Source organism: Pteronotus mesoamericanus, unplaced genomic scaffold (genome assembly GCF_021234165.1).
Source record: "Pteronotus mesoamericanus isolate MK-2021 breed Mesoamerican mustached bat unplaced genomic scaffold, CSHL_Meso_final contig_116, whole genome shotgun sequence".
In the NCBI taxonomy this organism is placed as follows: domain Eukaryota; kingdom Metazoa; phylum Chordata; class Mammalia; order Chiroptera; family Mormoopidae; genus Pteronotus; species Pteronotus mesoamericanus.
The window spans coordinates 3,396,402-3,410,308 of NW_026555027.1; the positions used below are offsets into that span (position 1 = coordinate 3,396,402).

Genomic DNA, 13,907 nt, shown 5'->3' on the forward strand with positions numbered 1-13,907 from the left:
GTTAAAGTAAATCACTCTCGTTTTATAACTCCCCACACGGATTCCGCACCACCTTCCCCCTGGCGTGCTCCTCCTCGCCCCGTGCTCCCTGCCCGGCCCCGCTCTCCTTCCCAGGGCTGCCCTTGGCAGGGGCCACGGAAGGCAGGAAGCCTTCCCCAAGCAGAAGCGGGCGCAGGGCAAACTGATCATGGCGGCTAAATGGGAAAGACTGTGGAGGGTGGAATTTGAGACTTAAAAAGTTAGGAGTTTAACTCCTACCTCTCAGTTTATAAAAAAAAGAAAACAATGCAGCAGGAATCAAAGATATTTGGGTGCTCAAAGAGCATTTACTTAGCCTTTTGTTGGTCTTGGAGGGATTTTTTTTTTTTTCATGTGGGGAGGACGAAGAATATTAAATCCAGGAAAATTACATTAATTTAGATAACATATATCATCTAATGATTAACAACCACATTGAGACTAGGTAAAACAATTTTTAAAAATTTAAAACTAACATGCCTGCTAATTTGAAAGACTTTTATCATTGATAAGCAATATAAAGAGAATTTAGAAACCTAACTTTAAACAGGAAAAAAAAAAAAGCAACTGGAATGAAAAGCTATAAACAAAAGGCGAGGAAACACAAACATTTTCCTTTTAGAACAGACCAAACAGGCAAGAAGGGACTTGTTGGCCAAAGGGCATCTCATATTTTGTTTTACTTCTCTGTTTTTAAAGTATCAGGAAGTTGGGCAAAAGATCAGCCCTCCTATACAGGGACCTAACCACACTGCTCTTGGCTAGCCTGTTCACAGTTCAAACTGCCATTTAAACCAACCCTAATTAGACTGAAATTACAGTTACAATTCATTTATTTCAAATCCCTTAATTTTCCACTGTTTCAAAGAAGGCTATGAAGTGGAACTTAGAACTCAGCCGAGATGACGTTTAATGCAAAGCTCAGGACTGCGAGCTCACCGACAGAAACATGACTTACTTCTTTCTTATGAAAAAATATGACCGTCAGCATCCACGGCCTCTGAACTTGCTGAAGGCATGTTTATTTTGTGCCTGTGGATTCTGTGTACCGGGGCCTAAACAAACTGGAATAGTACCATATTACGAAACATATACTAAGTCACCCAAACAGCCTTTTAGGCTGCTTCCGTAAATAATGGGTAACATGGAGCAAATTGAAGATTTCCTCAGGAGTCCAATATGCATCTCTCCTACCCTAAAAAATAAAGGCGGGGGGGGGGGCACGTCGGGGTCCAAGATAAGCAATTAGAATGATTCTAATCTATTTTAAGGAAAATTCATAATTTTAATCTCCCTCTAGTTTCAAAGATTAAAGCAGAAGATTTACACCTAGAATTTCCGAAGACTCTTAAGGAAAGACTTAAATGCTCTTTTCATCAATATCATCAGACTTTATCACTGTTGCCCGTTTTTCCTCCTTATTACAGGGAACATAATAATTCTCAACTGATTAACTTCTTAAAGAGATTGTCTGAGGCTTATTTAAAAATCCAATTTTTAAAGGAATCATTTCTGTGGAAGCTGCCTGGGCGGCGGCTGGGTGGCGGGTGCGGAGGGGAGCGGGCCGGGCGAGGCAGGCAGGGCACGCAGCCCCCTTTGCGGCCCAGGCTGCTTTTATCCCTGCCCTCTGTGCGCGGATCCTCCTGGAAAGCCCATCTGTTCCCTCAGCTCCGGGAGGAGCAGGTCCCCTTCGGGAAGGGGCCGCTCTTAGTGGGGACTGAGGTGATGACAGATATTAATCAAGTGGTCTGATTTCTCTGCTGTCCTTTCCTGCCCCCCAAATGTTCTCAAGACCCATGAACTTTTTTCCAGAGCTCTCTACCTTGATCTTTTAGGAGCCTACAAAACCATCACCCCATAAAACAAAGGAGATGAAAACAAAAAGAGCAAATAGGCAAAAGTCATGTTTAAAAAGAATCCTCGACGGTTATTAAGATTTCTGCTTAAAAACAACAACAACAACTCCCTCATGGCTCATAAAAGCAATTTATATGATTTTTTTTTTCATTCTTTCAGCAGAAAATAAATACTTTCATGTGGTGGCTTGAGAAACTACCTCTCTCAACTCCTGAAGGTTCTTCATTTGTCACGCAGGGTTTTGGGCGTGGGTTTCCTGGCCCAGGAGGGCGGATTCAGAGGCCACCCTGATTCACCCCAGAGGAAGCCACAGAACCCTCAGTGGGTCAGGGGCCTCGGCTTTAAATGGCCTTTGGCTAAGGACTGGTCTGCCTCCTCCGTCTGCCTGGGGGCCCCGAGTTTCCAGGAGGGGACGCAGTGCCCCCGGAGAGCTGAGTCTCTTTAGGTAAAGGGATTAGAATGATTTCAAATTGAAATGGGCTCCCAAGCAAATCTGCATAAAGGGAGGAAGGGCAGGGGAAGAGCCGGGGCCTGGTTCGCCTTATCTTCACTTCCACACCCTCCGCACCTCCTGCTTTCAGAAACCAGAGAACGGGCGGCGAATCTGGAGGCACAACTAGCCGTACAGTTTGTTCTGTCTTAGAAACCCTGATCGAAGTTTGGAAGGCGTATCAGACTTAAAAATTACAGAACTCTGACGGTCCTTTTCAAAAGAGCAAACATTCTTCCTTGTAAGTAGATCAAGATCCCAGCAAGGCCCAGAACCATAAAAAAAGCTTGTATTAAATTAAAAAAAGCTTGATCTCCCCTTAAAGGGGACAGTTATTTAATCAAATGAAAAAAAAAAAGAGTAGCCGATCTTTACAGCCTTTTTTTTCACCTGCCTGCCTTTGGCCCCTTAAATGAACAGGAAGCAATTGTACCGATTATACTAAAAAGCTTACGCTTCTTAAACCCACCCAAAACAGAAGAACAGAGTCCCCACGGCCGAAATTAAACTCCTGCTGTTCGCTGCCAGAGTGGTGGAGTGGTTGTTTAAAAACTCCCGGGGTTGTTTACATATCCCCGTTTAAGGCCAAGGTTTTTAAAAGCAGCTGAAAGCGAGTGCAACATCAGGGGTTTGGGCCACTCAGCTGAAGTTGCCTGGTCTACCCGCCCGGGTCCTCAAAGGCAGACCCCGGGCGGATCAGACGCCGGATCGCGAAGCACAGCCTGGCCACCTTCGGCTGCCCGGGGCTGGGCTTAATCTAGGTGAGCCGGCGATAACGCGCAGAAGGGCTCCAGGAAAGAAACCGGAGTCACTCCTCGCCGCTTCTGGCAGGATCAGGCTCGAGGCTTGCTTCGAAAACTTTCGCAAACTTAACTACGCCCGCGGTAGACCTCAGACATGCTAATTCCTACCGGGGTGTTAAAGGTGGGGGTGGGGGGGCCGACAGTCCCCCTGATCAGCCTATTTTCACCGACCCGAAGCTATGAAAGTATATTATTTCTCCATGCTCCGTCGAAAGGAGGCAGGATAGTTTGGGTGCTGGGCCAGCGGTGGCAAGAGAGGACTGGGGAGCAGTCAGCCTGGTCCCCGCCGCGTTATCACTTTTCCTACGTTGTTTCAAAGCTAAAGACCCCCCGCTAGGGAGGTCCCCGCCGGCCCTCCGTGGACGTGTTTGGGGCCATCCTGAGTTTTGCAGTCCTCTCCGGAGGGAGCCCCGATGGGCCTAGGCGGGTCCCTTGGAGGGTCGCCACGGCAACGCAGCATCCCCCGGCTCCCAAGAGCGCCGGGGGATGGACTAGGGGCCGGACCCGCCCGCCTGGCCGCCGGCCTCCCGGATCGCCCCGGCGTCCGCCGGCCTCCGCCCGTCCTCCCACCACCCGTTCCGGGCCGAGTACCTTGAAAGCGATGGGCAGAGTCTTGTTGCAGCGCCAGTGCGTGGGCAGCACGGAGCAGAGGAAGTTGGGGCTGTCGGTGCGCACCAGCTCGCCCGGGTGGTCGGCCAGCACCTCCACCATGCTGCGGTCCCCGCTCCTCAGCTTGCCGGCCAAGGCGGCGCCAGCGTCCGGGGCGCCCAGCGGCAGCGCCTCGCTCATCTTGCCCGGGCTCAGCGTGGTGGAAGGCGGCGTGAAGCGGCGGCTCGTGCTGGCATCTACGGGGATACGCATCACAACAAGCCGGTTGAGTTAGGACCCTGCAAACAGCTCCTACCAGAGGGCGACAGGGGCGCGGATCTTCAACAAGCAGCTCCCGGGAGACCAACATACAAGTTCAGGGGCCTTTATTGCTGCGGGGGTGGGGGGTGGGGGTGGGGGTGGGGGAGGGGGCTGACTTAAGTTACTAGCTGTCCCGGAGGGGGAAAGTTCTAGTTCTGCCGACGGGCCTCAGACCCGGGCAGGGCTCCCAGCATCCGACCGCTTAGTGCTTTAAAAAGTGGGCGACCAGGATCCAAAGCCAAATGCCAAGGGAGACTATCTTCTTCTGATTCTTGCTTTGAGAGTTTAAGTTAAGTCTTTGGCTGTTACAAAAGTTCCGGGAGGCAAAATTCCCATACACTTCCTAAAATATTTATGCGGAGAGAAAAAGGACACATAATTTGGAAGTTCCAGTGGTCAATCGCCGTGTCAGTTTTTCCGGGTGAGTTTTGTCTAAAGTCCCAACACAACAGAAAACACAGGGTTGTCTTCCACATACATCACCACTTTTATCATGCAAAACTGGCTTCAGTCCTCAAAAGCAAGAACTGCTACTTCCAAAGGTCCTGCTATTAATGTATGTGCATATACATACACATATAAATATATATACATATGCTCTACTTCATAAAATATTTACAATACAATCTGTAGAGAATTTAAACACAACAGAAATCCATTAATGTTTGCTGAAGGTTTGTTTTTTTTTTTTTTAAGTAGCCTTGAAAATCAGCTTCAGTAGTTGGAGAAGGGCTGGGCTAGAAATACTTGTCATGGTCTCTCAATAAGTTCTGGCAAAATGCTCAGTTCGTAAAAGTCAGCTTTTCAAAGAAAAGCTAATCTTAAAAAAAAAAAAGTCCAAGTTTGATGACACTCAGGGTATAGCTCTCCACATCTGAGAACTCGGGTTTGGGGATGTTGGTTAAGTCTGTGGCTGATCCTGCGGTTTGGTGGCAGCTGAACAGCAGCCGAGTCACACGCACGCAGACACGCACTCTCCCGAAGCCAGCCACTGTCTACACGGACTCCGTGAGTCAGCCCAGACTTGGGCAGCAGCGAGATGGTCTTCCTCCAACGTCGCCCCAGCGCCGGCTGGTTAACTGCCGGGACGCGCCAATACCCACGAGCACCGTGTAACCGCAGCAGGTGAAGCGGGCCTTCCGAGGAGGCACCGCAGCGCAGATCTAAACAGACGGAGCCGCTCGAGGTACCCACGCAAACACTCCCACGCACACCGCCACGCACAGGCAACTTCGCGGCTCGCCTCGAAACAGCGCGCTTTCTCCAGCAGTTGTCAAAGGAAACAACCGGGGAAAAGTTCACAGCCAGGAAAGAAGTTGAACCATCCAGCCAAGAAACCAGTTCATTCAAAAGTAAGAAAGAAAGGGGAAAAAAATCGAAGCTCCAACGCAGGTCAAGGAGAAGCAGCAAAGGTTGACTTTTCTTCTAGCGTACCCAGGAGCCCCGAAAGAGGTGCCTGCCGGCGCAGGGCCGGGCAGCGTGGTGCCCTGGCTGGGTCCGGCCGCGGGGCGCCCGTCCCGCCTGCGCCCGCTGGCTCTATGAATGAGAGTGCCTGGAAATGAACGTGCTTTTACTGTAAGCCCGGCCCGAGGAATTCCATTCCCTCAGCTCGTTTGCATAGGGCGGCCACGGGCCAATCACAGGCCTTTCCGGTATCAACCAGGGCGCGGCTCGCCGCCGCGGGCTCCTGGATTTGGCCCGCGCGCCCCCGCCCCCGCCCCCGCCCGCGCCGCGGCGCGCTACTGTACGCAGCCGGGGTGGGGAGTCAGCGGCCGCCGCGGCCATCCCGCGCTCCCCGCGCGCCCGCATCCGTGCACACACGCAAAGGCTCACACGCTCCCCGAGACCCCGCCCTGCTGCAGACCGCGGCCCTGCGGCTTTTCACCTACGCTGGTTGCGCGGCCGTGGTCCCTGGGGCTGCAGTGCGCAGCGGCGCCACGGGTGGCCGCGGTTCGGGGACCAAAGAGGTGGATGGAAGAAGAGGAGGCCGGCCGGCCGGGAGGACTCGGACCGGGAGCTGCGTCTGGAGCGACCCAGCCCGGCGACCAGCAAGAGGGAGACGCCCCGCGCACCCTGGAAATACAGCGGCCACCGCGAGGCACCCGGGGCCAGAGTCCCCAGGCAGCCCCAGCCCCTGCGGCGGGCGCCCACGGCCGAGCCTCCGCTTCCCCGGCGTGGGTGCTATTCGACCACGAGGGTACCGGAGGGCCGAGGGCCCGGCCTGAGAGTTGCTCTGCGCGGCCCCAAAGCCCGGTTGGCAGCGGCGGAGTGGCGCTGATTCATTTAATGAGGCCAGACGGTTCTCGGTCTCCACAACATGGTTTTTGTGTTTTTAGTTTTCTCTCTTGGCTTGTTTTCTTTAATTGGTGTTTTCGCCGCGTCTGGGCCGCGGCTTAATTACGCAGCGCGCCCCGCTCCGGCTGAGTGTGCTTAGCGGCCGGCAAAGGGGTTTCCCAGTCAGAAAAGACCCCAAAGAACTTGCGACTGGAAAGAAAGTTGAAAGCATCCGCTGGGCCCGTTCCTCGTCCTCGGAGCGGCAGGGCGAAAGCTCCGGCTGGGCCCGGGTCGCCCGCGCCCCGCACCCACCTATGGCACCCCGGAAACGGCCCGGCTCCTCTCCCCGCCCCTGCGCGCGCGGCCCCGGTGCCGATCCCACCCCGGCTTTGCGCGCGGGCGGGAACTTCCCGCTGTGCCCGGCGCCGCGGGCATTTTGCGCGTAGCCTAGGGGACCCGCCCCGGAGCATCGTCCCCGGCACCGAGGGTCCCTCCCTCTTCCGCGGGGGTCCCTCACCTCCTGGTAGGGCACTTGCACGCAACTCGTCCCCACCTGCCCCACGGCACCCTCAACTTCAGCTCCCTAGAGAAGGGGTCCCTCACCCGCCCACCGCGGGCCCCTCCCTCCCTCCATCCGCCTCTCCCCCCTCCCCCAGGCCCCGCGGACGAACGGCTGGGGGAGCGGCTGCCGCCTCCCCGCACTCTCCTCGGGCTCTGCCGCTGGGGCCAGCATGATGGAGGCGGGGGCCGTGGTGGGCGCCCAGGCTGCTTCCCTCGCCCAAGGATCAGCGAGGCCTGGCGGGTTGCGCGGAGAGGGCAGAGGACTGAGCCAGGGGCCGTGTGTGGACGCCAGGGGGCAGCAGCCGCCCTTGCTCGCCGCCCGGGACTCTCGGCGGCTGAGATGCTCCCGGGAACACCCCGACGGCGCCGGATTCTGCCGGCCCTCCCCGCGGTTTTTGGGTCGATCTTGTAAGAACTTCAGTTTTGGGGAGAATTGACAGGGAGCTAGACTGAGCGGTCGCGTCCCTTTCCCGCGGCGCCAGCGACGGAGCTGGTGGCGCTGGGACCCTCGGGCAGGGGTCCCTGCTGTCCCTACTCGCCTTCATCTGGGTCTCTTACCGAAACCCCTTTTCGGGCCAGGGCGGCCGGCCAGTCCCAGGCCGCCAGGGCGCCAACAGCCTCATGCCTCCCCTGCTTCTCTCCAGGCCGGCGCGTCCCCTTGCTCTCTCCGGAAAACCTGGGGCACTCCCGGTTTGTTTTCGGGGGTCTGGGGTCTCAGGAAACTCCTTTGTATTTTTCTTTAAAAATGATTTTGAAGAGCCCCGTAAGAAATAAAGACTCCCAAAGGTCCGCTCTCCACGTGGGCCGAGTGATTCCAAATACTGCACAGTCACCAAACCCCACTACCCGCTCAGGGGCGACTTAGGGGCGAGAAAAACACTACTGTCCGGGCCCACGTGCGTTTCGCTCCCTCCGAGCCCCGCAAGCGCTCCCGGGGGCCGCCCGCCAGGTGCATCCCCAGGGACCCCCACGGCGCAGGGTGCGGCTCCGCAGGGCGGAGGAGGCAAAAATGGGCTCCGACGGGGGCGGGAGGGAAGATCGGATTGGGGTAACTCGCGCCTTGGAAAGGTCAGAGGGGGCTTCTCCTGGGCTCAGGCGGCTTGAAACCCTAACCCCGCGAGAGGCTGTGGGTCGGGCTCTCCGCAGCAGCCTCCCCGCGGGCGTCAAGTTCCCTTCCTGAACGAGAAGACAGGTTCAGCGATAGATGCTCCAAGTGTAGCCTTTCAAGGGCAGCACCGTGGGCGCTACTTAGGTGAGAGTCTCAACCAATAAATACACCCCAAATTCCAACGCGGAGGACGATGATAGTAGCAAGGAAGAGCCTTTGCTGATTTATTCTCAATCCCGCCGGGCTCTTGGGGTTCCCGGAATGGGCGCAGGCTGCAGCTGCGCTGCGCACACCTGAAGACCAGAAGCAAAGCGCTGCGTCTTCCTTACCGAGGAACTGAAACGAATGGAAAGCAGACAGCCTGGGACTCAATTTAGGGGCACCGGCAACGCTTTAGTGTGAGGGGCTTTTCTTACGGATATTATAAAATTCAGAAACATCGTGTAGGAAATGAAGACATCCTTTCCACCAAGAGCTCTCATTTCAGCGGCAGTATAGAAGTTCCCTCCTCTCCCTCCCCAGCGGGGAAATGGAAGGAAACATTGCCCCGCTCACTCCCAGGGTTCCCCTGGAATACCCCTGACATTTCCTTTTGTCCTCATACAAAATAAAAGCACAAGAAGCGGTATGTTGGGCGGATGCTCTGTGACAGATTCTCCCCAATTTGCTCCACAGGGGAAATTTCAGAAAGGTTCCTAACAGAAATGGAATGTGAGTTTTCACAGGGAATTTTAAAAGTAAGTATGTGGTTAGTTGAAAGGACAATAAAGGAACAGCTCATTGATGTTTTTCTTCTACAACTTTAGGTAAATGTGTAACTCTAGGTGGTCTCAGAAAATATCTAAATATTTTACATTTTTCCTTTTCAAAACCCTCTCAAAAACAAAATATGCGTAAAGTTGGGATTTGAGTCTTCATCATTCTCTTAAAATCACAATCCCCCCTGTGAGCAATATAATTCTAAAATTACATTTCTAAAAATTTAATATTTCTAAAAGAATTATTTGTATTTTCAGTACCATTTAAATGAAGATAAAACCCAGAGAATGTCTTCTGTCAGTGGCTCTGAACCCCCTTGCCGCAGTCGGTGCCAATGTCACAGGGAAGGGACCTTCAAAAGGAGGGTGACTTGTGTGCAGTGACCTGCTATGTGCACCGCCCAACTTTCAACCCTGGGGTTCAATTAAACATGTTTTTTCCTGCCTCTGAAGGGGCTTTGCGATTATTTCCCTTTTGAAATCTCCTTCCATAGTTCTTCCACCGCATCCTCCTCCCTGTGCCTGTTTCCATGGGATACCATAGTTGACGGGTGAGTATTTCACTTCACCTTCATAAAGCTCGGTTGTGCAGCTCCCAAGTGGCAAGACTGAGAAAATTCCAGAACTAGTCTTCTGCAGATTTAGGGATGCGCAGCAAACATGTTGCCCTCCTAAAGAGAGTGCGTGACCACGTCCATGACACGGGTAGTAAACTGGTTTATAACATGCAGAAGCCAAGCTCTGTTTTTTTATTTTCTTTCAGAGTCGTATAGAGTCACCGAGTCACAGCCGATTCTACCTGTGGTAAGCACCGCAGCACTGAGGGCATCATTTAAGGTTTCATGGGAACGTTTTATATGGTTTGACAATTACAATACAGAAAACAGCCTTTAAGTATTTTTGAATCAGCAAAAAAAAAAAAAAAAAAGCCTTAATTATTTGGTTAGTTTATATCATGTTATTTATAGGCTACATAGATAAAATCACATATATGCATATATATGAATGTGCATATTTTATAAAAGCATAATTGGGAATCTAACATACCGTGAATGTCTCTAGATGGATTCATTCCATGTACACATTCTGAAAGAATAGAAAGGAAAAAAAAATAATTGGATGACTGTACTGTCAGCGTACACCAAGTTGACCGACAGTTGGTGAATTTCATTCTAATTGCAGTAAATGCAAATATAAAAACTAAATTCCCTCTCTAATTTTTTTTTTTTTGTTAGCTCATTTCCTCTCACATTTTTTAGGACTGGAGATTTTTTATAACACGTTGTCCAGCTTTGGCCCCAAAATAGCTTAAAACAGTAAATCAGCAAATAAAAATGAACTGCTACAGAGGCACGTGGTTTTCTGTGCCTTCAGCCAACGTTGTCCACCATCGGCTAATGCTGACTCTTCATCGATCATAGAATCACCTGTGCTTTACTGAATGAACATCACACACACATTTGGAGGGCGGAGGAGTGACTCAGAATGCAAGGTGAAATTACGCAAAAACATTTACAAATCTGTAATGGGGAAGAGTCTAAATCATTTACTTCCAGCGATAGGGCGTTTTTAGACTTCTTCCCTCCTTGCTTGCGTTTCCTTTCCCTTTGCTACGAGGGCAGATTATTTGTACTGAAATGTCTCATTCTTGAAATAACAGATGATATCAATTATTACTGAAAATAATGATCATATGATAACTTTCAAATAGGAGTCACTTACTATATGCTGCTGCGTGTACAGTTATAGCCAAATCCCTTAAGGAAAGCCATAGGAAGCTCTTTCTCTTTCCCTTGAATATCTACATGCAACGTTCTGAATTTGAAATGACTCCGTCAGCTCCACATGTTGACAATGGCCGGCACTCAGAGATGAAGCTGGAGGAAACACCGTTTCTCAAAGCCTTAGAATTCGGGCATTTCCAATACTGCAGTTTTAAAGCTTTCAACTCCACTGCATACTATTGGTGTAATACAGCTTTTAAAAACTTTTAAAACTAAGAAAGGAGGTAATTACTTCAGATTTGCAGACGCTGTTTAAACAGGCAGGAGAACAAGACGGGCAGCTCCCTGGTCTTATATTTTTGCCAAAGCAGAAAAAGCAACTAGAATAATAAGGGTTCTCAAGGGCTGCCCTGTGCTGAAAGATGAAAGGAGTTACACATGGACAGGCTCGAAGGAGCAGCCCCAAACACTGAGATTGTGGTTGACGTGCACCTAAAATGACTCCAAAAAGATGAAAAAAAATATATCAGGACAGGGAAGGAACCATCTGCACTAATTATGAATGGTAAGGTCAAAATAAAAACGACAAAGGTCCCCTGGAGTTAGTAAGGCCAGTTCAGTAGGTCGGGTTCAGGACAGGGACCGCAGTGGTTTGACCGACCAGGCAGCTGACTTGAGGGCGAAGACGCCCAGTACGACCCTCCATCCTGAGGGTTTTTTTGTTGAGACCCTGAGAAGCCATTCCACATCCGACGGCGAGAAGCAGGAGCAGCAGGGTGAAAAAGAAGTGTTTTCTCTTATGGACCTAACATTGCAGTGATTCTGAGAGAAAAGCCAAGGCTTTTTTTTAAACCAAAAAAAAGGCGAAGGTAAGTAGATTTTGAATGGTGTGCCTAGGGTCTGTTGACAGTTTCCTTAGTTTGCCCTGGCTCAGTGGTCTTGAAAACAGAGCTGATGTCGTTAGGCTGTTGGCAGGAGGGAGAGAGGGAGGGCAGGGAGGGGACAGGCGCCCCAGGTGGAGCAGCACCGTGGAGGTTCGCAGTGATTTGCCCAAGGAACTGTTACAGGTGCTGGAACCCGAGCTGTAAGGGAGGAGAGGTCTGCGGGCTCCCTCGAGAGCAGCCGCACCTCCTGGCTGGTCCTCCGGCTCCCTCTCCCCCTCCCTCTCTGTCTTCCAGGCTCACGTGCTCTCCACGGATACTAATACGTGCCAGGCAACAGCACTGCTTCTGTAGCCTGGCCTGAGCCAGTCCTTGCAACAATACTGTTTTACAGACGAGGAACCTCACACTTGGAGAGTTTAGGAAACTTGACAAGGGCGCTTCACTCTTGATCTCAGGCACACTCGCACACACATGCTCACACGCGTGTCCACACACGGCACTGCACGTATGGGGAGCTATGTCTCTTTCTGATCACAACTGTGTATTTTTATGGGTGTCCTTTGTAGAGCTCTGGAAAGTTAAACTCTGGTCTCATCTTTCCCCTTTATCCTCACTGTCTCACGGTCTCCATGGGACAGTATCCCTGAAATTCTTCCCCATGCAAATTTCAAATCTTAGGAGGCGTGTCCTGAAGTTACGTCTGGCGATCCACAGAGTTTGAGGAGCCGGTCAAGGTCCATTTGGCTGAGAGGCTTTTGGATTCGGAATAAATCTATAAAATGGATTTCTATTCTTTTCCTGCCTCCACTCTTTCCTAACGGCGACCGAGGGCTGCCCCAGGTGCATATTTGATTTTCCTCCTGGCAGATTCCCTCTGATGCTTCTCGAGTACCAGGCTCACGGGTGTCACGGCCGCTGACAGACACATGGGTGCAGGGTCCCGGGTGGTGGAGGGAGGGAGGGGACACAGAAGGGAGAGGGGAAGGCCCCTCCTGGTGGGCTCAGGAAAGCCATCCTGCCCAGCCCGGGTGGGACCCGGTTCGAGTCTTGGGCACGGGGCAGACCTTGCCCAGGTGGCTGGAGGTCGGAGGCCGGGTTGGTCAGGGTGGGAAGGAGCAGGAGGAGCGCGGCCCCGGGCTGCGGGATCGGCCTGGGAGACTCCTGAACTTGGGGAACAGGTCCGCCCGTCAGCTCTGGGAGAGCTGGAGCGCAGGCTTGGGACCTTGGGACGGGCTGGGGAGCGGCAGCTCGCACACGACACAGAGCTGGAAGACAGGAATGCGGGTCATATGCACTGGCACGACCTGGAGAAGGGTGAGCGTCAACGTAAGGGCAACTGGTTCTACCAGGGCTGTGAAGTCCGGGAACAAGGGGACCCGTGTGTCGTAGGGAAAGAAACCTGTGGGGGGGCGGGGTGGGTACGTGGGGGAAGCGGAGGGGATGGAGCTGCTGCGGGGGGTCGGACAAGAATCAGGAGCGTCTGTCAAGGTGGAGACGGGAGAGGGGAGCAGGGACGGCCAGAGCTGAGGACCGCCAGCCGTGGCCCAGGTGCCATCCGCAGCAGTTAGGGCCGGGCGAGCAGGGGCGGAGGGAGCCGGTGGGTCCAGCTGGGACGTGCAGAACGGGCTGTAGGGGCGGGGGGACAGCCAGGGGTTCGGGGCAGAGTCTAGAGCAGCCAAAGGCCCTCGTGTACCTGCCCGAGCTCAGGCTGCCTGGGGAAAGAGCCCGTGGACAGAGGAATCCTGACAGAGTCTCAGGTCATCATTCAAGGGATGGTCAGGAGAGGGAACAGCCACAGAGGCGGAGTTAGGAGGAGCAAGCGGAGAAAACAGGGCCTTAGACACCAGAGGACGGTGTGGGATTTGAGAGGAAAGGCGTGTCTCCAAGGCCAAGGCCGTGAGAATGCAGGCCGAAAAGACTGCATTGCCTTTGCCCACAGGGGAGACAGGGAGACTTCCGTTGGAAGAGTCAGTGGCGCGGGGGACAGGAAAGTGAATGGGGTGTGGGGAAGGCTGGCTGGTGCGGGCCAGGGGAGGGAAAGGGGTGCAAGGGTGGGGAGGAAACCCCGACATGACGTGCAAGGGTGCGTCAGATGGAAGACACGTGAGGAAATGAACACGTGACCACTGGCCATGTGTGTTTTACTGACCACTGCACTCATCAGCCGCGTCTTGGACCAGCTTGCCCTCCCCATTCTCCCAGTTTTCAGATTTAGATCGGGGACTCATCTGTGCCCCCAGCCACTCTGTTGCCAAGTCCTCTTTTGGTGTCTCTTTGTTATAGCCTGTCCCCCTCTCCATCCCTGTGGCCATCAAGTTCTGGTTCAAGTTCTCACAGCGTCTCACCCGGTCTGTTGCAAAGGGGTTTCCATTTACTTTCTACGGTACTTTTGGGTCAATCGTCCACCCCGCGGCTGGCAGATCGGGTCACATCTGAGTTTCTCTGTGCATCCCGAATTCCGGTCGCGCTCTGTGGCATGGTCCCGCAGGATTAAGGGCGACCCCCATCCCCATCGGGGAGG

At 53.0% G+C, this 13,907-nt stretch overlaps 1 protein-coding gene across 2 annotated transcripts in view; it reads right to left on the minus strand.

Annotated features, from left to right (window-relative positions):
* RUNX1 (RUNX family transcription factor 1) overlaps positions 1–13,907 on the minus strand; it is a 209,915-nt gene that overhangs the window by 76,142 nt on the left and 119,866 nt on the right. Inside the window, exons 2-3 of one of the 2 annotated variants that reach the window (XM_054578156.1) lie at positions 9,826–9,864; positions 3,760–4,013 (exon numbers count right to left, since the gene is read on the minus strand). In XM_054578156.1, the coding sequence (XP_054434131.1) occupies positions 3,760–4,013; positions 9,826–9,864 (293 nt within the window). The remainder of the gene's footprint in view (positions 1–3,759; positions 4,014–9,825; positions 9,865–13,907) is intronic. The other variant, XM_054578148.1, reaches the window with a different exon arrangement.